Source organism: Ornithorhynchus anatinus, chromosome 19 (genome assembly GCF_004115215.2).
Source record: "Ornithorhynchus anatinus isolate Pmale09 chromosome 19, mOrnAna1.pri.v4, whole genome shotgun sequence".
NCBI classification, from domain to species: Eukaryota; Metazoa; Chordata; class Mammalia; order Monotremata; family Ornithorhynchidae; genus Ornithorhynchus; species Ornithorhynchus anatinus.
In genome coordinates, this window is record NC_041746.1 from 18,699,551 (window position 1) to 18,725,098 (window position 25,548).

Here is a 25,548-nt window from a genome sequence, read left to right on the forward strand (position 1 = left end):
TTCCAGGCCAGAGACAGGACGTGGGAGAGAGGCTGGCGGTGAGATAGATGAGATCGAGATACAGAGAGAAGGTTAGCTTTAGAGGAGCGAAGTATGCCGGCCGGGTTGTAGTAGGAGAGTAGGGAGGTGGGATGGGAAGAGGCAAGGTAATCGAGTGCTTTAAAGCCGATGGTAAGGAGTTTCTGCTTTTTGTGGAGGTGGATGGGCAACCAATAGACGTTTCTGAGGAGTGGGAAGACATGAACTGAATGTTTTGATAGAAAAATGATCCGGTCAGTAGAGTGAAATATGGACTGGAGTGGGGAGAGACAGGAGGCAAGGAGGTCAGCGAGGAGGCTGATACAGTAATCAAGATGGGATAGGGTGAGCAAGTGGATTAGCTTGGCAGCAATTTGGATGGAGAGGAAAGGTGGATTTTAGTGCTGTTGTGAAGGTCGAACTGACAGGATCTAGTAGTGGACTGAATATTTGGGTTGAATGACAGAGCGGATTCAAAGATAAAACGGTTTAACCCAATTTTGGAACTTGTTTACAGTTTAGTGTTAAGCCCAGTTGAGCCCATATTGTTTTTGTAGGGGGAGGGGAAGGAATGTAGTACAGATAATTGTGTATAATCATGTTAAATTACAACACTGCGACCGCAACTTCCAGTGGTTCAAACAGAGGACCCGTGTGTGACAGATTAAGAAAGGATAGGACTGAGTTGAACTGTTGAGGAGAAAATTCATTTCAGTTAGGCGAGAAATGTTGCTCCTGAAGAGAGGTGGGAAACCTAAAAGAAACATAAATTTCTTCATGGCATATCAACTCTTTTCCCTACCTTTCCAGTCTGGCATGGAGGAGAAGCTTTACTTTCAAGAGGCGCTCGGCAGATAAATATAATGGCCGAATGGTTTAATCCCTCGTAGAGTTGCGCTTCCGTTCAACAAGTCATGTATTTGGCTTTTAATGGTCTCCAGTCTACGTTGTTTGTGTGTGCCCAAGTAATTCTTCGCTTGTGGCATGCCTGAGCAATGAGAGAATAGTATACTCAGCTCAAAGGCGGATGTTTCCGTCCACATGAATTTCGGGGGAATCAAATTCCCCGAATTCAAGTGGATGGAAACATCCGCGTTTGGCTCCAGTAACGCTCCAGAGGCCCATTACCAGAAAGTTTGCTCTCGGGGTAGAAGTCTTTAGCTGCTTAGTTGGAGCAAACTGAAATGTGCTCACCTCTCATCTCCAGAGACTGCATGGGAGCAACACCAATAATGTTGCAACCCAACCTCGAATGTTTGTTCTAAATTTAAGACCGCATCGAGAAGGTTCCTAACTAACCAAGCGTGGCGCCTCAACGGACACCACAGCAAAGTGAACTCTGGCCCAGCAACATGGAGGTCTGGTCACAGGACCACGTCCCTCCTTAATCAGGCCTCCAAATGGACGGGAAACAAACTCCCTTGAGAACTCGAGAGTACCCGAGATGCATCTCTCTCCCCGATTCGGCCCTCGGCCCTCCTCAGTGCTGACTGGGACTCTGAAATGTACAAGACTAAGACAGCTCAGGGCTGTGGGGGCTTTATGATTCCCAGTTGCCTTCCCCCAGATATGCTGTATGAGGGTTGGGCGAACCCAGCGGGAATTCCTTCCCTCTCCCCTTTTTCCGGGGATAACCACAATTGCGAACTGGACTTGGACACAGATTCATTGTGGCTGTGACAGGAGGCCCAGTAACCTATGTCTTGGGCCCCCAGACACTCAAGAAACGAAGGTGGTCTTAAAAACTTTCAGTCTTTTCAGAAAGAGAGTATTCACAGTCGAAAAGGAGGAAATTTCAGAGTTCAGATATTGAGCCCTGCTTTTCCTATTTCAAGTGTGACTCCCCCTTTATTCAGTAGTATTTATTGAACTTACTATATGCAGAGCACTGTACTAAGCGCTTGGAATGTACAAATCGGCAACAGATATTGACAGTCCCTGCCCACTGATGGGCTTACAGTCTTCAGACTTTAGACTTGAGAAGCAGCGTGGCTTAGTGGAAAGAGCCCAGGCCTGGGAGTCAGAGGTCATGAGTTCTAATTCCAGCTCTGCCTCTTGTCAGATGTCTGACTTTGGGCCAGTCATTAAGCTTCTCTGTGCCTCAGTTACCTCATCTGTAAAATGGGGATTAAGACCGTGAGCCCCACGTGGGACAACCAGCTGACCTTGTATCTCCCCCAGTGCTTGGCACCTAGTAAGAGCTTTACAAATACCGTCATTATTATTATTAACCTCCTTGTGGGCAATGATCACATCTGCCAACTCTATATTGCACTCCCAAACTTGAAAGTAGAGTGTTCTGCACACTGGTAGCACTCAGTAAGTACCATCGATTGATGGATTCTCTCACCTCTGAATGGAGGGGATGGAGTTTGTGGAACTGCCAGAGAGTGCCTTTCACTAGGGTCAGAGATGGGAGGGAGAAGGGAGGATCACTCTTACCTATATCCTGTACTTACCATTATATGGGTACCTACCCAGGGGCCCCCACACTCCAGAGCTAATCACAGCTGGTTAATAATAATACTGATGGTATTTGTTAAGCGCTTACTATGTGCCAAGCTCCGTTCTAAGCCCCGGGGTAGATACAAGTTAGGTTGTCCCACGTGGGGCTCACAGTCTTAATCCCCATTTTCCAAATGAGGTAACTGAGGCCCAGAGAAGTGAAGTGACTTGCCCAAGCTCGCACAGCAGAAAAGTGGCAGAGCCGGGATTAGAACCCATGACCTTCTGACTCCCAGGCCCGCGCTCTGTCCACGACGCCATGCTGCTTCAAGGGCCTTGGAAACAGGGAGAGCAGGGAGGACTGTCGGTTGTGAGGTGGGTGGGAGTTCCAGGCCGAAGGGAACGGGCCAGCTTCCTGGAAACTCCTTGAAAGCCCAGTTACCCGGTCCTGCCTCTGCCCGTCCTCCAGGGGAGGTTCCAGCGGACCTGCGGACCTCCAAGGGAGCGCACTGGGCTCCTTTGCGGTGCAGAACATTTCCAACCGTCCTCATTGAGAGCACCTTAGCTACCACTGAATCATTGACCCATGTGCTTCCTCTAGTCAGTAACAGTAACAGTAAAAGGTCAACTGATTTTGTTTTCGGTCCACTGATAGATAACATTTTATCGAGCACTCACGGTACTAAGTGCTTGGGAGAAAATATAATAGATTTGGTAGTCAACCAGTGATATTTATTGAGCACTTATTGAGGGCAGAACACTGTACTAAGTACTTGGGAGAATAAATACATCTGGTAGTCAACCAGTAATATTCATTGCGTGTTTACTGTGGGCGGAGACCTTTACTAAGTGCTTGGGGAAGTAGAGTGCAGTAGAGTTGGTAATCGGTCGGTGGTATTCACTGAGCGGTACCGTGTCAGAGCACTGTACTAAGTGCTTGGGAAAGTAGACTGCAAAAGAGTTGGTAGTTAAAAATCCTGCCCAAAACAAGCTTACAGTTTACGAAGGGAGACAGGCATTAAAATAAATTGCAAGTAGGGGAAATAGAGACTATAAGATTAGACTGTAAGCCCGTCAATGGGCAGGGATTGTCTCTATCTGCTGCCGAAATGTACATTCCAAGCGCTTAGTACAGTGCTCTGCACATATTAAGCGCTCAATAAATATTGAATGGATGAATGAATGAAAGAATATTTATGTAAGCATGCTGGGATGGATATCAAGATGCTTAAGGGTTACATAGCCCAGTGTTTAGTTGATGCAGAGGAGAGCGTAGAGGAGAAATGAGAGTTTAATCAAGAAAGGCCGCTTGGAGGAGATGTGATTTTTGGAGGGTTTTGAAGATGGGGAGAGTGATGGACTGTCAGAAATGAATGGGAAGAGAGGACTTGGGCGGTAGAATAGAAGAGTTCGAGGTCCAGAGAGTAGGTTGGCATTAGAGGAGTGGTGGAGTTTACGGGTTGTATTGTAGAAGGAGATCAGCAAGATAAGAAAGGATGAAGAGAGCTGATTGAGTGCCTTAAATTCCTTAATACTAAGGAGTTTTTGTTTGACGTTGGTATTTGTTAAGCGCTTACTATGTGCAGACCACTGTTCTAAGCGCTGGGATAGATACAGGGTAATCAGGTTGTCCCACGTGAGGCTCACAGTCTTAATCCCCGTTTTACAGATGAGGGAACTGAGGCACAGAGAAGTTAAGTGACTTGCCCACAGTCACACAGCTGATGAGTGGCAGAGGCGGGATTCGAACCCATGACCTCTGACTCCCAAGCCCGGGCTCTTTCCACTGAGCCACGCTGCTCCCCCTGTGCAGGTGGATGGGCAACCATAGGTTTTTGAGGAGTAGGAAGATATGGACTAAATGTTTTTTTGGAAAAATGATCCATGCAAAAGAGTGAAGCATGAACTGGAGAGGGGCGAGTGTGAGTCGGAGAGATCAGTAAGGAGGCTGATGAAGTGGTCAAGGTGGGAAATAAATGCTTGGATCAGCATGGCGGCATTGTGATTTACTATTCCTCCTGCCTTCAGGCCATCTTTAATTGATGTCCCACTGACGCCTCAAACTTAACATGTCCAAAACAGAACTCCTTATCTTCCCATCCAAACCTTGTCCTCCTCGTGACTTTCCTATTACTATGGATAGCTTCACCATCCTTCCTCTTTCACCAGCCTTGCCATTAGCCTCCACTCATCCCTCTCATTCAATGCATACATTCAGTCTCTCACCAAATCCTGTCAGTTCAGTCTTCACCACATCGCCAAAATGCACCCTTTCCTCTCCGTTCTAAACTGCTCCAGCACTATACTGATACTATACTATCCTGCCTTGACTACTGCATCATCCTCCTCATCGCTCTCCCTGCCTCCTGTGTCTCCCCACTCCATTCTGTACTTCACTCTGCTGTTCGGATCACTTTTCTACAAAAACGGTAAGTTCACGTTTCCCCACTTCCCAAGAACCTCCAGTGGTTGCCCATCCACTTCCGCATGAAACAGAAACTCCTCACCATTGGCTTTAAGGCACTCAATCAGCTTGCCCCCTCCTATCTTATCTCACCGACATCCTGCTACAACCCAGAACACTCAGTTTGTTCCTCTAACTTCAGTCTACTCACTGTATCTTAATCTCATCAATCTCTTTGCCAACCTCCTGCCCACGTCTTACTTCTGGCTTGGAACTCCCTTCCCTTTCATATCCGACAGGTCGCCACTCTCCCCACCTTCAAAGACTTATGAAAACTCCATCTCCTCCAAGAGAGCTTCCCCGACTAAGCCCTCATTTCCCCTATTCCCTCTCCCTTCTGTGTCACCCTCACACTTGTTTTTGTACCCTTCGTTCACCCCACCCTCTGCCCCACAACACTCACGTACATATCCCTCATTTATATTAATATCCGTCTCCCTCTCCATACCGTAAGCTTCTTGTGAGCAGTAGACATGTTCTGATGAACTCTCCCAAGCGCTTAGTACAGTGCTCTGCACCCAGTGAGCACTCGATAAATACCATTGATTGAGGAAAGGGCAGATTCTAGAGATGCTGTGATTTTAGAAACGACAGGATTTCATGATGGATTGAATGTGTGGGTTGAATGAGAGAGGTGAGTCGAGGCTATTTCCAAGGTTACGGGCTTCTGAGTTAAGAAGGAAGAAGATGCTGTCTACAGTGATAGGAAAGTCAGGGGCAGAACAGGGTTTGGATGGGAAAATGAGGAGTTCTTCTTGGGGCATATTAATTTTGAGATGTCAGTGAGTCATCCAAGAAGACACTTGGTAGCCATAATCCCTGTCCTCTCCCAAACATTTAATACAGTGCTGTGCACACAGTAAGCGCTCAATAAATGCCATTGATTGGTTGTAGTGAAGAAGACTAAGGCTAGGGAGAAGAGTAAAACTAGTTGAGTGCCTTTCTCCCTGACTAGATTGATACGTGGTGCGAATATGGATGGGCAGCCATTGGAGATGGTTGAGGACTGGAGAGATGTGTGCAGAACACCTCATTTTGGGGGTTGGTTTTTGTTTAGTTTTGGCTTTTTTTAATGATCCGGGTGGCAGATTGAGGACTGAATGGGGAGAGGCTGAGGGCAACGAGGACAGCGAGGAGACTGATTCAGGAGTCGAGATGGGATGTGATAAGGGTGTGGACCCGTGGGATAGCAAGGATGTGAAGGGAGAGGAGGGAGCGGATTCTAGAGGTGTCATGAAGATAGAACCAACCAGATTTTGTGACTGAGTGAATTTGGGGGTTGAATGAGAGAGATGAGTTAATGCTAAGGTTGTAGCCTTGTGAGACAGGGAGGAAGGCTGGTGTTCATTCAATCGTATTTAATAATAATGATGTTGGTATTTGTTAAGCGCTTACTATGTGCCGAGCACTGTTCTAAGCGCTGGGGTAGATACAGGGTAATCAGGATGTCCCACGTGAGGCTCACAGTTAATCCCCATTTTGCAGATGAGGGAACTGGGACACAGAGAAGCCAAGTGACTTGCCCATAGTCACACAGCTGACAGGTGGCAGAGCCGGGAGTCGAACCCATGACCTCTGACTCCGAAGCCCAGGCTCTTTCCATTGAACCAAGCTGCTTCCCCGAGTGCTTACTGTGTGCAGAGCACTGTACTAAGCATTTAGGAGCGTACAATATAATACAGTAAACAGGCATATTCCCTGCCCACAACGAGCTTACAGTCTAGAGGGGGAGACAGGCATTTATATAAATAAATTGGTCTCGTCAAGAGTGATGGGAAAGATGAGGAAAGGAGAGGGTTTGGTTGGGAAGTTGTGGAACCCAGTTTTGGATACGCTGAGTTTGAGATGTCCTTGGCCAAAAGAGCCAAAGGCCAATTTTTCCCTCCAACTCTCCCCTTGTTTTCTTCAACCTCTGGCTCTCGCTGAAGTCAGAGCTTTCCATTTAATGCGGTGCCTGGACACTTCATTCATTTTGCTGTGTAATTAATACCAGTTCAGTTTTTCCATGTGCATTATCTACCTATTAGATTGTAAATTTCAGTTCCTCCTTTTCCACATAGGACAGAGCTCGGCAAATCACGGGTGCTTACTTAACGATAAACCTTTTTTGGAATTTACTAAGAACTGACACTGTGCCAAGCTCACTACTAAGCACTGAGCTAGATACAAGCAAATCAGATTGGCCCCAATCTACATCCCACTTGGGGCTCACTGTCTTAGTCCCTATTTTCCAGATGAGGTAACTGAGGCCCAGAGAAGTGAAGTGACTTGCCCGAGGTCACATAGCCGACAAGTGACAGAGCCGAGACTAGAACCCAGATCTTTCGACTCCCAGGCCTTTGTCCTATCTGCTAGGCCCAGTGGATTCAGCATTGTTTTGGGAATCAGAACCTGGGTTCAAGTCGGGTAGCTGGCTAGTGTGGGTGAACACCACAATGCTCTTCGCAGAGTGCTGCCCCCTCCCCAACAGCAAGATAATCCCTGCCTCTAGGCAGGTTCTGGGTTGCCAAGTCTCAGGTCCCTAGCTGACCTTCCAGTCCTGCCAAGTGACTTTATCACATTGATGATCATATAATAATAATAATTGTGATATTTGTTAAGCACTTACAACATGCCAGGCACCATACTAAGCGCTGGGGTGGCTACCAACAAATCGGGTTGGACACACTCCCTGTCCCACATGGGGCTCGTAGTCTCAATCCCCATTTTACAGATGAGGTAACTGAGGCACCAAGAGGTAATAATAATAATGTTGGTATTTGTTAAGCGCTTATTATGTGCCGAGCACTGTTCTAAGCGCTGGGGTAGACACAGGGGAATCAGGTTGTCCCACGTGGGGCTCACAGTCTTAATCCCCATTTTACAGATGAGGGAACTGAGGCACCGAGAAGTTAAGTGACTTGCCCAAAGTCACACAGCTGACAAGTGGTAGAGCGGGGGTTCGAACCCATGACCTCTGACTCCAAAGCCCGTGCTCTTTCCAGTGAGCCACGCTGCTTCCAGCGTGGTGAAGAGGTGAAGTGACTTGCCCAGGGTCACACAGCAGACAACTGCCGACGAGTGATCGACAGGCTGTAATGTTGAATAAAACCTCTGGGGCTCAAGTTAAAAAAAAAAAAAGTCTCCTGGGTGCTCCATTTCCTCTTAGAGCATAGATTTAATCGTATTTATTGAGTGCTTGCTGTGTGCAAAGCCCTGTACTAAGCACTTAGATGCCATTAGAGGATCCTCTGATGCTGAACTAAATGGCATCCTGAGCCTCTGCGTTCCTGTAGTTAGAAAAGAAAGGATTTCTCAAAAGCCCGGAGAATAAGCAGGCTGGAAAAATATTACTTTCCTGTACCATATGTTAATTCTTTCTCATAATTGCAGACAATGTAACTCTCTTTTTTATTTCATTTTCCATCACTCCATTGCTAGAGATCTCCCTTCCCTTAACTCCCTCCTGCTTTTTATTCCTTTTGCTATTTACGTTAATTGAAAAAAAGTATTTGATTTTTATTCAGCCAGCAGTTATATTTAAAATGAGGGGAGTGTGTAAAACGATCTGGGAAATCATCAAAGCCTTTAATTGTTTTTACAGTCATCTTTAAAAGTGCCTTCACTGTTGTTTTGAATTTAAAGTGCTCAAAAGAGGCATTTTCAATTTCGTTCTTATGGCTCCTTTCCATAATGTCAGTTGCTTCACGTCCTTATAAGAAGGGACCAAATAAAAAGAACTTAGACCTACTAGGCAGTGTTCCATGTCAGAATAAATTCTTGTTTCTGCATCACGTGGGCCTCTAGGTTACGTGTCTGTTCACCAAGCCACTCTTTGACCCTCTCTGGCGGTATCAACCAATAGCATCTTTTTTATGAGAATTGCTAAGTGCTTACTATGCACTGGGGTAGATACAAGATAATTGCATTGCCCACAGTCCCTGTTCCACATAGGGATCACAGTCTTAAACCCCGTTTTATAGATGAGGTAACCGAGGCACAGAGAAGTCTAGTGACTTGCCCGAGGACACACAGCAGATAATTGATGGAACCAGGATTAGAATCCAACTCCTTCAGACCCCCAGGCCCGTGCTGTATCGACTAGGCCATGCGCTTACCTCTTGTCTCTCCTCTCGTATCTGCGATTCCATGTTTAAATTTATGAATCGTCCTGGTTTGAAGGTTAGCTTATGTGCAGTGGATGAGGGATGGTGAGCTCAGTTCGTACAGAGAGTCAGAAGGTCATGGATTCTAATCCCGGCTCTGCCACTTGTGTGTTGTGTGACCTTGGGCAAGTCACTTCAATTCTCTGTGCCTCAGTTCCCTCAATCTGGAAAATGGGGATTAAGACTGTGAGCCCCATGTGGGACAGGAGACTGTGTCCAACCCGATTTGCTTGTATCCATCCCGGTGCTTAGTACAATGCCTGGTACATAGTAAGCACTTAGCAAATACACAATTATTACTGTTGCTATTACAGCGTACTTCAAAGGAGTTTACTGCCTTTTCAACGTTTAATTCCCTTCACTTCCGTCTCTCCCTCCACTCTAAATTAGGGTGTGCCAAGAGAACACGCAACTTGCTTGGTAAAATTCTACCCCAGTTTTTTTAGTTCTTACACAGAATTGAAATGTTTTCCACAGCTAATGTTATGAACCTCGGAAGACTGTATTACAGTGCTGAAGCATCTAAATATCTGTCTTTTTCATTGGTGATTTAATCGGCAGTTGACACACTGTATAATATTAATGCAGTTTTGGGTGCACGGTGACTTAAACTGAACGTGAAAACAGATTAGTACAGTGCTCTGCACATAGTAAGCGCTCATTAAATACTATTGAATGAATGAATGAATAGTACTTTACGTAGTCCTCTAGACTGTAAGCTTCTTGTGGGCAGGGAACGTGTCTACCGACTGTTTTATTGTACTCTCCCAAATGCTTAGTACAGTGTTCTGCACACAGTAAGTGTTCAAAAATACGATTGACTCATTGATTCTTAGTCTATATATCGAGAGTACTGTCTACACTAAGTTCCACCTAATTTAGCTTGGGCAGCCTAGACTATATCATCAAGATGGCTTTTTATATAGTAATTTTCCAGTATATTTAAAAGCATGGCTAAAATGTCACGTGGAGGATTAGAAGCCAGTGTAACAATAGATCCGCATTCTATCATGGTATATTATACATGTCTCTGCATTCATGGGTTTCTTACCTTCTACGTAAGAAGGCCTTTCTGGGTGAGAGCCATCCAAAGCTCCGTAATGCCCTGAGTCCCTACAGCCGGTACGGTGGAATATTTATTCTTTATGAATTACGGACCGCCGCAATGCGGATATGAGCCTAAGCTTAAAGCTCCACCAAACACAGGCCTTTTCTTTCGACTCATCCGCAGACAGTTTCAGCCTGGTGACGAGCACGATTAAGCCAGAGTCAAGATATTAGGCCGCTTTGGGCTCTTCTGTCAGGAAATGATTAGTCCCACCGGCCTAAGTGGGAGAGAAAAAAGCGCTGGCCCAAACATTTTTTATTGTAATTAACTTTTAAACAGCCTGGGCACGGATCTGCTCCTTTATATCTGTTTCCTTTGATTTTAGAAAAATTTGTCATGGGAGCGAGAGAGGAAAAGTCTCTGTGGAATATGTCTAAAAATTTCAAATCCATAAGGAGTCATGATGGTTGCCTCTTCTCCAGGAGATGGAAGGCATTTGTAGCAATGAAACGGTGACCATAGATCAAAATTCCATTTTCCAGTACTTAATAAAACTTAAGTTTATGGCCATTTGGGAGGCAGTAGTGGAGTGATGAAGTAATTCTTCCATGGTTAGGGGTGTATCCTTTATGGTTTTAACTGCCCGGTCCCATCTTTTCACAGCAAATAGCCTTCCTGAAAAAAACAGAGATTGGCATCTTTTTAGTCTTTAATCTGTAGTGACTTGTCACTTTTTAAAAAATGGCTTTTGTTCTCCCCACTGTGTTGGTTACCAGTCTCCTAGGGGCAAAGAAAAGAAAACCTTCCTTCACGCTCTCTCTATTACCCAGATTGTCCTCAGGCACACAGGAGAGAATGCACTGAATAGCCTGAGATCCATTAGTTAGGGCTGAATAGTGCTGCCCAGGAGCAGTACAGGTGCAAAGAAGTTGCTGATGCTGGTGGTCATAATGATAATAATAATAATAATATTTGTTAAGTGCTTACTCTGTGCCAGGCACTGTACGCAGCGCTGAGGTAGGTAGAAGCAAATCAGGGTGGGCACAGTCCCCGTCCCACATGGGACTCAGAATCTTTAATTCCCATTGTATAGATGAGGTAACTGATGTCAGGAGGAGCGAAGTGGCTTGCCCCAGGTCACCCAGCAGACAAGTGGCAGAGCCGAGATTAGAACCCAGGTCCTTCTGGCTCCCAGGCTCCTACTCTATCCACCAGGCCGTGTTGTTTTTGTAAGCAGCACTTAGTGGATGGTGAGATTACACCCATGAGTATGTCTTGCACCCTTGCTAACTATATGAACATATATATATAACATGAACACCCTTGCTTACTATATGAACATATAGTGTAATACTATATGAACATATAGTAGTTCATCTTTTGTGGCTCCTTGCTCTAGGGAGTGGGCATTGCCCAGGCACCACCGACAAAGCCATGGCCAGGAGTAGGACTGTTCCTAGCCACACATTTTGAAGGAGGAGGGGAGCCAATTAGAATTCAGCTCCAATGCCACCGCACCCCCTCTGCCATTGCAAATGCATAGCAGCCTTCTTAGATAAGTCTGGGGCGAATGCCATCCTGGTAGAATCGGGAGGTCTGCCATTACTGCCCTTAGCCCGAGGCCCAGGGCTTCAGCCCCTTAAACCAGCCTGCCTGGACTCCCACTGGTCTCCCTGTAGGGGTGACCGGTGACCCTTAGGGAAGCAACGTGGCCTAGTGGATAGATCACGGGCCATGGGAGTCAGAAGGACCTGGATTCTAATCCCAGCTCCGCCACTGTCTGCCGTGTGACCTTGGACAAGTCTCTTCACTTCTCTGTACCTCATCTGTAAAATGGGAATTAAGACCTTGAGCCCCACGGGGGACAGTATAGTACCTCACACATAATAATAATAATAATAATAATAATGTTGGTATTTGTTAAGCGCTTACTATGTGCCGAGCACTGTTCTAAGCGCTGGGGTAGACTTAGGAGAATCAGGTTGTCCCACGTGGGGCTCACAGTCTTAATCCCCATTTTACAGATGAGGGAACTGAGGCACAGAGAAGTTAAGTGACTTGCCCACAGTCACACAGCCGACAAGTGGCAGAGCTGGGATTCGAACTCATGAGCCCTGACTCCAAAGCCCGTGCTCTTTCCACTGAGCCACGCTGCTTCTCCACATAGTAAGTGCTTAGTAAATACCACAGTTTTATTATTATTATTAGGGGTGGAGAATCAGACTTGGTAGGAATTTGCCCTTCTCTCTTGGCTTCCGTGCCTCTAAATCACATTTGAGTCATTAATTCTTTTTGTACTAGGCAGGGGGTCATTCGCAGTTCTGAGCTCACTGTTTATGCCCAAGGAAGATAACCATTAGGTAATTAAAGGAAAGTGAGCAATTAAAGTGTTATTATACCTGCCTTCCCTGAAATGATCGGATTCCAGGGGATCAATAGGATTTTCTTAAAGGCTATGGAATGGGATACTTTCAGTTCTGCCTCAGTATGAGATGCGCTACATTTGAGGAAATGAAATAAAAACAAAGTTGAGTAAGATGTTTATAAGTTGAGAAGAAATGATCAAACTGCTACAGTAATTTTGTGGCTGAAAAATAAGGCATTTCGAAATGGAAACTGTAAATCCTGTTCACTTACCCCAAATTCAAAAGCATGTTTGCATGCGAAACATTGTATGTCAATCTCCAGTGAGTTGAGTGCAGATGTATTCAAGTTTTATGTTTGGTGATCTCAGTTCAAGCGTCAGGGGACTCTCTTCCCAACTTTTCACAACCTCAAGAAGTAACTCATGTAAAGGAAAATTTGGAAGAGACTATGGATTTGCTCTTTGAACCTCGCCATACACGAAAGCGATGCTTGCAACCAAGTCATTGGCAAATTATAGCATTGCTGAATTTTGCCCACTCTGTTTAAAAAAGCTAAATTTCTCCATTCCTTTTGCTCTGCCTTGAGCCACTTCCAACAGTATGCCTTTTGTGAGTTCTCGTATTAATATATGCAATTATGTGTGATGTCATTTGTTGCTTAGCGAGTCTTCTTGGGTCTAAGTGGACATTCTTAGCTGGAAAAATTGCCAACCGTCACACCCTCTCTCACCCTTCACAATATACTGCAGTCAAGAAGTCTGGCTTTTGTTGCTCACTAGCTTCATTCATTCATTCATTCATCCACTCAATCGTAGTTATTGAGCACTTACTGTGTGCAGAGCACCATTCTAAGCGCTTATAAACGTTTATTACAGCAATAAATAGTCACATTCCCTGCCCACAATGAGCAAAAGACACCTTCAAGATGGAAAATACTCAACAAAATATACCTAGGCGCCCTCATTTAATCGATTGAATGAATGAATGAATGAATGAATAAGAAGTGAATAATTAACACTGAGGCAGAGAATAAGATACAACCATCTGTCAGTGAATAACTCGAGTGTGTGTTATAAATTTGAGATTTATCCTATTATTTCTTGTAAGTTGCTAAATTTGTGACAGAAGTGTTTGTGTATGCAAACTATAAAATTATCCAGCGTATAAAACTATCCAGCAACACTCCATTAATGTATACCGGCTCTTCTAAACGCTTTAGCTTCTTTCTGCGGGACATGGTTGGCTTTTGAGCAGATTTATAGAGCAACATGTATCGCATTGCACCCCTCTAGAGATCGGGGTTTTATGATGGCTTGGAGTAGCAGAAAGAGAATAGTGGATTAATATTGCTTGGGCCTCCATTCAATGCAATCGACCCATCTCACATGAGTCCTGTGATTATTACAGCACTCTGGTTTTACAGCTTACAGCACTATCGAATTTTAATGCCTTTATTACTACAGTATTCCCTCAGTTTGAGACAGGGTTGCAAAATTTACCTTGCTTGTTTTTAAATACTTTGCCTTGAATGGTGTATTGCAGCCCTTTTCAATTTAGCATAGGATGATGAAATTCTTTTTAGCACTGACAGTGCTCTCTGTTGAAAATTTGTGTATCCCCAAAAATTTCATGTGAAATCTTTCATTTTTCGTATGTATTTGTAGTGCTATTTGATAGTATATACGACTTCCATGGGTTATGTCATTTGATCATTCACTGGAGAGGGTTTTTTACTGTTATAAGTTTTGGCCCATTTTTCTGAACTTGGAATCGCATGAATGCACTTGGCATTATTTCCTATTGAGCAGTCTTGTGCTTCAATACACCATATTCGTGGAAACAGTTAAAATCCCTTCATGGTGTTTAGAAGGAATCTGTAGCCCTTCACTGAAGGAAAACGACTGCAAAATTCAAAATCATTATAATATGCTGTAATACAAAAGTTGCCCAGTAAGTGGGTCTGATAAGTACCATGTTATAAATTTGAACGATGGAGCCCTTCAGCAACTTAGGACATGGCAATGCTTTTTTCCTGCCAATCATCCATCATTGTCATGTCCTCCTTTTTCATTCACATTCCCTCTCTTGCCTTAAGTTACTCCAGTGAGTGAATGTGACAGGTTGAATGTAACATACATCCAGCCTACTTTTGGGGAAGCAGTGGGATCTCCAGCAGTGGGTCTGAGAGTCAGAGGACCTGGCTTTAATCCCAGTCCTACCACTTGCCCGCTGTGTGAAGTTGGGCAAGTCTCTTAACCTTTCTGTACCTCAGTTTCCTTCTCTGTAAAATGGGGATTAAAACCTACTCCTTCCTACTTAAACTGTGAGCCCCACTGGAGCCAGGGATTGTGTCCCATCTGATTATTTTGCATCTACCTCAGTGGATAGAGCAGGAGCATGGGAGTCAGAAGGTCACCAGCTCCACCATTTGTCTGCTGTGTGACCTCGGGCAAGTCACTTCACTTCTCTTGGCCTCGGTTTCCTCATCTGTAAAATGGGGATTGAGACCCTGAGCCCCACATGGGACAAAGGGTTGCATCCAACCTGATTTGCTTATATCCTCCCAGCGCTTAGTACAGTGCCTGGCACATAGGAAGTGCATAACGAATAACATAATTATTATTATTACACTGCTTGAAGAGTGCTTAACCATTACCGTGATAATTATTCGTTAATTAAACCTGACCTGTGTAATCTGTTGATTATCAGTATAACTGTGCTCAATGTATATCTTTCTCTTTTGGCTTTTAGGAATTTAGATAATGGGCTGTGTGCAATGTAAGGACAAAGAAGCAACCAAACTGACAGAGGAGAGGGATGGCAGCTTAACTCAGAGTTCAGGATATCGCTATGGGACAGACCCCACTCCACAGCACTACCCCAGCTTTGGTGTGACTTCGATTCCAAACTACAACAATTTCCATGCCACAGGAGGCCAAGGACTGACTGTGTTTGGGGGGGTGAATTCCTCCTCTCATACTGGGACCCTGCGAACAAGAGGGGGAACAGGTAAGCTCAACGAGAAGATGGCTTTTCCCTTTCTGTGCATTCCCGTTTTCTCTACGATGGCGATTCTGTTGTACTTCAATATGATGTTGGAACCAAGATGTGTGCCTATGATGAAGAATGACCTTGGGAGCTTAGACCATCAGAGGAGGATTTAACCACGAATAGCTATAGGAGTCAAACCTTCACTCTGTCAGGTTTAGCTTCTGTGAAAGAAAAGAGGGCCAAATGTTACTAGTAGGGTTTGGAAGCAGAGTTCCAAGTCCTCTAGTTCGGGAGGAAGGGGGCAGGTAGCGTGTGAGGAAATGGAGAAGTCCCAATCGCAGAAGAAACATATTGAGCTTGAGACGCCGGGAGAACATCCACGTAGACATGTCTGGGAGGCAGGAGGAAATGCAAGACTGCAGAGGAGAGAGGTCAGAGCAAACAAGGTAGATTTAGGAGTCATCGGCAGGCAAAAGTAGCTGAAGATGAGGGAAGAGACGAGGGTAAATTGAAAAAAGAAGGGAACCCAGAGCAGAGCACTGAGGGACCCCTACAGCTAGGGAGTGAGGCGAAAAAGGACCGAGAAAGATGGGCCAGAGAGGAAGGAGGAAATGACTTCATCAGAAAAAACAAGGTTAGGTAATTTTTCCAGGAGAAGGGAGTTTTCCATTGTATCGAGGCAGTCGAAAGTTTGAAGAGCAATAGTAGGGATATCGGTAATGCTAGTAAGAGTTAATCGTAATAGTATCTGTTATCTGCTTACAGTGTACAGAGCATTTTGTTAAGCTCTGGGAAAGAATATACAAGTAGGAATTCGACACAGTCCCTGGCCCTCAAGGGATTCACAATCAATTATGAGGAGGAGAGGAGGCTCATGACAGACACAGAAGAGAAGTGGGGTTGCCTAGTGGATAGAGCATGAGCCTAGGAGTCGGAGGACCGGGGTTCTAATCCCAGCTCCGCCACTGTCTGCTGTGTGACCTGGGACAAGCCACTTCACTTCTCTGTGCCTCCGTTACCTCATCTATAAAATGGGGACTGAGACTGTGAGCCCTCTGTGGGACACAGCTCTGTCCAACCTGATAAGCTCGCATCTACCCCATACTTAGTACAGTTCCTAGCACATAGTAAACATTTAACAAATACCATAAACAGTTAAGGAAAGATGAAACAATAAGACACTAAGGCAGCGTAAAAGACAAGGAAGGTACTGTGGCTAGAGGAGCAGAATTTTAGGCTCCTCGCAGCTCAGTCACGATCGCAGCTATAGCGGCCACCACCGCCTTCCCAAGATTCTAGGTTTTGTAGAGCCTGCCTGCTATCGCTGCTTCTCTCTGCCCCACTGTGGGGTTGTAAGGCAGGCCGGGATGGAGAACCAAGGATCGCACGATAGGGATCCCACTCAGGATTCCGGGGAGGCAGCTCTTTCGTCTGGTGGGAGGAAACGCCGAGGGGGATTAGGGCCGAACAGAGTCCGTTAATTGGATGCCAATTAGGTCAGTGGTGACCTTGGAGAGAGCGCTGGCGGTGTTGAGACGGGGAGATAGCCAAGGAGGGAGTTAGAGGAGAGGAAATGAAAGCAGCAGATGTGTATAATGAGTTTCAACAGGAATAGGAAGAGGGAGATAGCGTGATAACTGCATGGTGTGACAGTGAGGCCCAGAGAAGGTTTTGAGGCTAGAGGAAACACAGGCCTATTTGGAGACAGCAGGGAAGGAGCCATCAGAGGGTGAATGGTTAAAGATGGCAATCGGGGGGGATGAAGAGCGGGAGTAAGTATTTTTAGGACGATAGAAAGGATGGGGTCAGAGACACAGGAGGCAGATTGACAGGTTGCCAACAGAACTGTATCCTAGCCAGCATCAGAGCTTCCCCAAACCATTTATTTTCTCTGGATAGAGGAAACCCTGCGACCTGTAGGAGGAAGCCAGAAATCACACCCTCTTCGGTCCCCTCTCCCAGCTATGCTCCTCGGTCGAGCTCGTGGGTGATTTACGTGCCCATGCAGGAGATAGAAACAGCATATTACCTTATATTTTTAGTTAAGGTGATATACTTATGCCCACATATAAATGTGTGTTCAAATGCATTTGTGGATCGGCTTCTCCCCATAACACCCAGGTGGAGCCAGTGCAGTCCAGAAAGTTCATGATTCAGACAGTGATGGAGGCTCACTCTCGATAAATATGTTTGAATCAGTGAGTGAATGAATGAGTTCTGCATTGGCTCAGGTTAGCCCATGGCCTCTGTGCCACTGAACCAGGCCAAGCTAGGCTTAAAAGTAGCATTTACTATATTTTGACTGGACTCAGACATTTCCCTTCTCCCTCAAACCATAATAATAATAATAATAATTGTGGTACTTGTTAAGTGCTTACTGTGTGCTAGGCCCTGTACTAAGCACTGGGGGAGATACAAGCAAATCATCTTGGACATAGCAAGTCCCTGTCCCACATGAGGCTCACAGTCTTAATCCCCATTTTACAGATGAGGTAACTGAGAGGCAAAGAAGTGAAGTGACTTGCTCAAGGTCATACAGCAGGCAAGGGAAGGAGCCAAGATTATAATGCAAGTCCTTTGTATTCCAAGGGCACGCTTCATCCGTTAGAACACCCTGCTTCTAATGTACCACTCTCCCTGATATTCCTATGCCTTTCTCCATTTAGGGCCTTTCGGGCCAGAGTGCTCCATACACAGTTGTCCCCGGAAGCTACTGGGACAACTACACGGACATAAATGTTCCATAATGCACCACTATCCTCTCCAGAAATGAAACTCAGTCCCCTCTTTCTAAACTCAGTCCACCTCCATCAAGCCTCACCTGGGATTGGGTCGATTCATGTACCAGAAGGAAAGTTAGATGGTACAGACCAACTCTTAAGATGGACGTCACGCATGGCCCCACCATCTGTGCAGTCCACAGTCTTGGAGGGCTCCCCATCATTCAACTCTCCCATTCAAGCAACAGCTAAATCCTGCCGATTCTTCCTCCAAATCATTTCCCAGGATCAATCCCTTCTAGTGCTTAGAACAGTGCTTTGCATATAGTAAGTGCTTAACAAGTACCATTATTATTACTATTATTCCTCTCCCCCAGTACAGCCATTTGGTTCTGTCATTCCTCATATCAGTCTTTTCAGCCATATTCACACACAGGTCAGGATCTCACCCTTTTTTTATGTTTTGGCTTTTGTTATTGTTTTGTCGTTTTTTAAATGGCATTTCATTCATTCATTCAGTAGTATTTCTTGAGCGCTTACTATGTGCAGAGCATTGCACTAAGCGCTTGGAATGTACAAATCGGTAACAGATAGAGATAGTCCCTGCCCTTTGACGGGCTTACAGTCTAATCGGGGGAGACGGACAGACGAGAACAATAGCAGTAAATAGAATCGAGGGGATGAACATCTCATTAAAACTATAGCAAATAAATAGAATCAAGGCGATGTACATCTCATTAACAAAATGAATAGGGTAATGAAGATATATTCAGTTGAGCAGACGAGTACGGTGCTGAGGGGACGGGACGGGAGAGTGGAAGGAGCAGAGAGAAAGGGGGGAGAAAAGGGTTTAGCTGCGGACAGGTGAAGAGGGGGGTAGAGGGAGCAGAAGGAAAAGGGGAGCTCAGTCTGGGAAGGCCTCTTGGAGGAGGTGAGCTTTAAGTAGGGTTTTGAAGAGGGGAAGAGAATTAGTTTGGCGGAGATGAGGAGGGAGGGCGTTCCAGGACCGCGGGAGGACGTGGCCCAGGGGTCGACGGCGGGATAGGTGAGACCGGGGGATGGTGAGGAGGTGGGCGGCAGAGGAGCGGAGCGTGCGGGGTGGACGGTAGAAAGAGAGAAGGGAGGAGAGGTAGGAGGGGGCAAGGTGATGGAGAGCCTCAAAGCCTAGAGTGAGAAGTTTTTGTTTTGTGTGGAGGTTGATAGGCAACCACTGGATGTTTTTAAGAAGGGGAGTGACATGCCCAGAGCGTATTTGTCAAGTGCTTACTATGTGCAAAGCATTCTATTAAGCAGCAGAATAGATACAAGCTAATCAGGTTGGATACAGTCCATGTCCCACATAGGGCTCACGGTCTTAATCCCCACTTTACAGATGAGGGAACTGAGGCCCAGAGAAGTGACGTACCCAAGGTCGCAACACAGGCAAGTGGCAGAACCCAGGTCCTGGTTCTAGTGGGAGTGTGGGAGAAGCTATGAAAACTGTCGGATTTGGTGAGGGAGGAAGCTGGGGCACAGCATGAGTGAAGGATGCAGGTAGGAGAGATGAAATACAGCTAGAGGATTGGCTTGGGTAGAATGAAGACGGCAACTTGGGGACTAGCAGTTGAAGAGAGCAGATTGGTGAGATGGGGCATATGTTGGTCATCCTTGAAATGGATTGTGAAGAGATTTTCTCTGATGCAGAAAAATAGAGGAAACCAGAAGAGGGTCTTGGAGGGAGGAGAATAGCAGTCCAAGTGACCCTTCAAGACGTTGATTAGTGCAGCAGCGTGTAGTACAGAGTGAAAGCTCCTTGTGAGAGAAGAAAGTGTCTCGGCCGTCCATGTCCTTTTCCAAGCGAATTACACTCAATGGGAGCGAATTAAATACCAATTTACCTCTGTTACTGTGGTTTCTCTCACATCCAGTTGCCACCGTCAGATCCGAGAACTGGGTGAATTGGCCATTTTCTGCTAAAGAAATGGTATCTCTCGTGTGCTTAGATTTTATGACTTTGATGCTACAGTACTGGGAAAAGGGCCAGGCGAGGCCCTTGTGGAGGAAGGGCAGAATCTCTGACAGCATTAGCTGCATTGATACTTCCTCCCAGTGCTTGGCTGCTCTGCCCGGAGAACCTTAAAGTGGGCATATCATTTCCCCTGTCCAAGGGACCAAACAGCCTGTGCCTGGACAAAGCAGGAGGAGAGGCTATTGATAAATTTTTCTTCTTTCCAGATTATTGCTACTGTGGTCATTGTTTAGCACTTAATAATGGTAATTATGATATTTGTTAAGCACTTACTATATGCCAAGCACTGTTGTATGTGTCTCTTCTAAGCCCTGAGGTAGACACAAGTTAATCAGGTAGAACACAGTCCCCGTCCCTCATTGGGCTCCCAGTCTTAATAGGAGGGCAAACAGGCATTAAATCCCCATTTTACAGATGAGAAAACTGAGGAACAGAGAAGTGATTTGCCCAAGATCGTGTGCATGGATTAGAACCCACGTCCTCTGATTCCCAGGTCCATGCTCTTTACACTAGACCGTGCTGCTCTTATCCCCCTTCTACCATCTCAAAACTCCTTTGCCAATCACCCAGTTAAGCCCCCATAACACTTCTGTACTTGCCTATTGAAATAACCTTACTGCTTAAGCATTAACCTACAAATCCGTTTTTGCTTTCTCTTCCATTTGTCAATAATTACAGCCCATTGGGCTGTAAGTTCTTCGGGAACAGGGATAGTGTCTTCTAACTCTATTGTAGGCTCCCAAAGCAGCGGAAGGAGCACGGGCTTAGGAGGCAGAGGTTGTGCGTTCTAATCCCGGCTCCACCACTTGTCTGCTGTGTGACCTTGGACAAATCACTTCACTCCTCTGTGCCTCAGTTCCCTCATCTGTAAAATGGGGATTAAGACTGTGAGCCCCACGTGGAACAACCTGATTACCTTGTATCTACCCCAGTGCTTAGAAAAGTGCTTGGCAAATAGTAAGCACTTAACAAATACCATTGTAAAAAAAAAAAATACAGTGCCCGGCACACAGTAAATAATATCGATTGATTGGACTGATTGTCTAACCTTAGGAGGATACGTAACTCCTTCCCGAGTTCCAAAATAATTTATTCTAAAATACCCGTATACCCCTTTGATTAAGAAACCCATCATTCCTGACCCTTTTCCACACATAAGCAATAATAAAAATAGTGATCATGGTACTTGCTAAGTGCTTACTTGGTGCCAAGCGCTGTTCTAAGCCCTGGGGTAGATACAGGTTAATCAGGTTGGACACAGTCCCTGTCCCACATGAGATGCACATTCTTAATCCCCATTTTACAGATGAGGTAACTGAGGCCCAGAGAAGTCAAGTGACTTGGCCAAGGTCGCACAGCAGAGCCGGGATAAGAACCCAGGTCCTTCTGACCCCAAGGCCCGTGCTCTCTCCACTAGGCCATGGTACTTCTATATATACCATTTTTGCTGAAAGTACTTTTGTCATGGCCTTGAAGAAATACTTCCATTTAAACCCAGCAGGCACACACTGTGAGTCTAAATGTTATTGTTTATTATGATTTTATTTTACTATTGTTTTCCTTTTTGTTGAACACAAGGGCAGACACTGCAACAAGAGATAACCTTAGTGTAAGAGAGTATCTGAATTCTCCATAAAAAGTACAGTTAATAACCCAGAAGAATGAAATGAGGGACGAAGGGAAGAGGCGAATTTGGCAACAAACCCAGCTGTGATCTGCGTTTCAGAGTGGGGATATTGGAAATTATTCAGCAAGATTTGGTAGGATGCAAGACGAATTTCTTGACTTCCTTTAATTAAGAAAAGGTTTGCAAAGGTCATAGGATAGAAATGTGTGATCCTACAGGGACCAGATCCACAATGCATTCCTTTCACTGAGAGGAGCGATTGATCTTTCAGTCAGCCAGTGGTCCACCTTTTCACTAACAGACCAAATGACCTTCTTTCTAACCAGTGAAAGAAGCTGAAAGAAAGAAAAATGAGGGCCAAGCGAATCTCGCTTTTGATGGTCAGACAGCGGACTTTGGGAATGCCAATTTTCCAACAGGAAGTCCCTCTTTGGACAGAACTGAAAGATTAGAACCACATGCCTCCTCTTCAATTGAATGGTCTCACTGGCACATCTGTATCCTCAAAGCCCCCTCCAATAAAAGCCCCAAATGAAAGGAAAAGACCCAGTTAGCGGGTTCTTCTGACCACAACAGGCACTTTGAAGTGTGCAGAGACCTAAATGGGAAGCCCAACTGAATAGGATTGGAAGGGGGCCAATCCTGAATTGGAGGCCGCACAAGAGTCGTTTCTGTTTAAAAGCACACTGCACGTTGCAGGTAGGGAGGGAGGTGAGGGGGGGTGAGAGTGCTTTTGAGTCGGATATAGTATGTGCGTACGTGGCTCGTGCAGCCTTTGTGAAGCCAGTATCAGCCAGCAGTCCCAGCAACAGCCGACCCTTCTCTTGGAGATTTGAACCTAAAACGGACCCCCCGACCTCCGAAAGGCCCCCTGGATTCAGAAATTCTTCTAGGCTCTCGAGTGCTCGGCACCCAGTAAACGCTCAATAAATACCACAGAGTGATGGCAAGAGAGGAAAAAAAGGCTATTTTCAGCGATTGTACTGAGAAGGTGGCCTCGGGAGGATGATCCAAGATGTCCAAATATTGGCTGTCAGTGCTGTGAAAACAGTTGCCATGTCATTTGGCTCATGACAGGCAAAGGCAAGCTCAGCCTTTCACTTGAGAGGATGGCGTTTCTGACAGGGCTGTCTTGAGCGTTTAATATCTCGGAGATTATGCTCCCCCGGATTCTTCAGATTTAGCGTCTGTGCATACTGATTTCCCATTTGCCTGCACAAAGACTGTAGTGTGAAGTCAGGTTGACTGTAAGACTGCCTCCAAATATTCCTTTATAAAAATGTACTTTTATAAATATTTTGTTATCTGATTTCTTTTTTTAGGAGTTACCCTTTTTGTGGCGCTCTATGACTATGAAGCAAGAACAGAAGATGACTTAAGTTTTCATAAAGGAGAAAAATTTCAAATACTTAACAGCTCGTAAGTTTGGGAGGGGAGGGTAATCTTTTTTATCGTCCAAGTGCTGTGATTGCTTATCAAACTGAGTGCTTTATAGACTCTTTGGAATGGTATAGATTTGAAACAGGAAATATTCACATGCAGTATTTCGGGTTACTGCATATACAGAGATTTTCGAAGGGAATCAAGTCGCTTGGTTTCTATTAAAAACGTGTAAAGGGAGGGTTGGTGTAGCATCTCCTTTCATAAATCTACAGATCAGAAGGCCGGCACGTGACTTCGCAAGCCATAAGGTTCGTTGCCCGATGATTTTTTTTTGCATTTCCAACTTTTGACAAGCCAAGCCATTTCTTACAGTGCACACACATTGTTTTTTTGCTGCCAAATTCCTGAACATTCCCGCTAGTGAAGTCAGTGGGGTTATTTCCAGAGGATATTGCTTTGCAAGTGACTGAATCCTTTGTGAGATAGGAGAAGACACTCTACTATTCCCTATTCTCTGTCCCAGCAAATGTGAGTAGAGAGTTTGGGTTGTAAAGAGGGCAGAGTCCTCTAGACAGTAAGCTCATGGTAGGCAGGAAACACATCTACCAACTCTGTTGTATAGAGTTATATTTTATTGTTGTTGTCCTCTCCCAAGTGCTTGATACAATGCTCTGTACGATTAAATCGCCCAGTAAATACGATTGATTGATTGCACATAGGAATAAGTATCATTGATTGATTGAAGGGGCAGGACAGAAAAGCCATGCCAGGCCACGATGCGGGGGAAGCAGAGGAAATCTGCAAACCCAGAAACGTGAGCAGAAATCTCCTCAGCTAAAAGCCAGACTGTCTTGGAACCGATTAAACCACCTAAGAAAATTAATCCAATCTCAATTGTTGGTCCTCTGCTTGGTTTTAACTTCTTGAATAAATACCTGGTAATTGGTGTTCACTGGATGCGAATTCCGAAAAGAGGTCTTCTCCTTGTTTCTGCCACACTTTCTAAGTCGAAAAGGGAAAATTGAAATTTTTAAACCATATGAAAGAAATAGGGGTAAAATTTCAGAAATATAAATGGAAGAATATCAGAAAGTCGCTTACATAACTCTGTGCCTTTGAGATTACCAGACTTAACCGGTGATTTAAAGTTTCAAATCCTAGGAAGAGGTCAAAGCAAACTACTAGTCCTTTCAAGAGGAGATCAAGTCCAGTTTAATTACTGTAATTTGTTTTTAGCAATTTGGATGCACTTCCTTCGATATTTACGAAGCGATTTGCACTCCACCTTCCCCTCCCTCTCTCTGATAGAAAGTTTTTAAAACTGATCAAGGGATAGGCTAGAAATGGGAATTTCTGAGCTCTGGGAAGAGGTGTCACCTGACCTCAGTACTTAGGTATATACATTCAAGAAATTTTTCAATAAATATGCTATTCAAGAACACAAACGTAATAATAGTTTTAGCATTTATCGAGCACCCGCTAGGTGTAATCCACTGTGCTCAGATCTTGGAGCAACAACAACTTGCTCCAAGTTAGTAACAACAACTTGGGAAACAATAAAGATCAAAACAGGACAGGGACTGTGCCCAACCTAATTAGCTTGTACCTTCCCCAATGCTTAGAACAGTGTTTGACATAGAGTAAGCGCATAACAAATACTACTTTTTAAAAAAAAGATCCTTTAAACTGGAACAGATGCTTCCTTTTTCCAACCACTCTGCTTTTGGCTGTTCAACTTGGAAGGACGGGGAAGGAGACGAATCAGGTTTGTGCTGGGCCACTGGCTCTGCTTTTCTAATGGGTGCCCTCCCACTCTCTCCACTAAATGAGGAGCAGAAGCTGGAGAGTGATTTGCTGGCTCACATTTCAAAGCGTGGGTTACAAACCAAGGGAGGTATTTGCTTTCATTGAGTGTCATCACAGAGGAGTGGCACAGGTTGCGAGATTGAGGGCAGGGAGAGTCTTAATCGATTTCAATTTACTAAACTCCAGTCTGCCCAAGTTAGAGTCCATTCAGATACATTCCAAAGTATGATTATGCTTGTGTAGCTAAATATCAATGACCTTTTTTTTTTCGGGGGGAGAAAGTGGATTGTTTCATCTTCTCTGGAAGAACGAGGCCATTTTTGGGTCCTATATCCGACCCTGGGATGGGTTTGAGGAGCACCCAACCTGAGTCCTACTTCCTACCTCGCCCGCCCCCTCATTCTCTGACCCCTTCTCAATTATCCAAACCTCAATTATTTAAAGTAAGTCCCTCCCCAAACATTTTTGAGTTTACCATGTTTTTGTGTTCTCCTTACCATTAGTGAAAATAATAATAATGTTGGTAT

At 45.0% G+C, this 25,548-nt stretch overlaps 1 protein-coding gene across 4 annotated transcripts in view; it reads left to right on the top strand.

Annotated features, from left to right (window-relative positions):
* FYN (FYN proto-oncogene, Src family tyrosine kinase) overlaps nt 1-25,548 on the top strand; it is a 245,068-nt gene that overhangs the window by 145,556 nt on the left and 73,964 nt on the right. For all 4 annotated transcript variants that reach the window (XM_029047552.1, XM_029047556.1, XM_029047553.2 and 1 more), the window contains 2 exons: nt 15,238-15,495; nt 23,155-23,251. In XM_029047552.1, coding sequence (XP_028903385.1) covers nt 15,249-15,495; nt 23,155-23,251 — 344 coding nt within the window. In that variant the 5' untranslated portion in view covers nt 15,238-15,248. The remainder of the gene's footprint in view (nt 1-15,237; nt 15,496-23,154; nt 23,252-25,548) is intronic.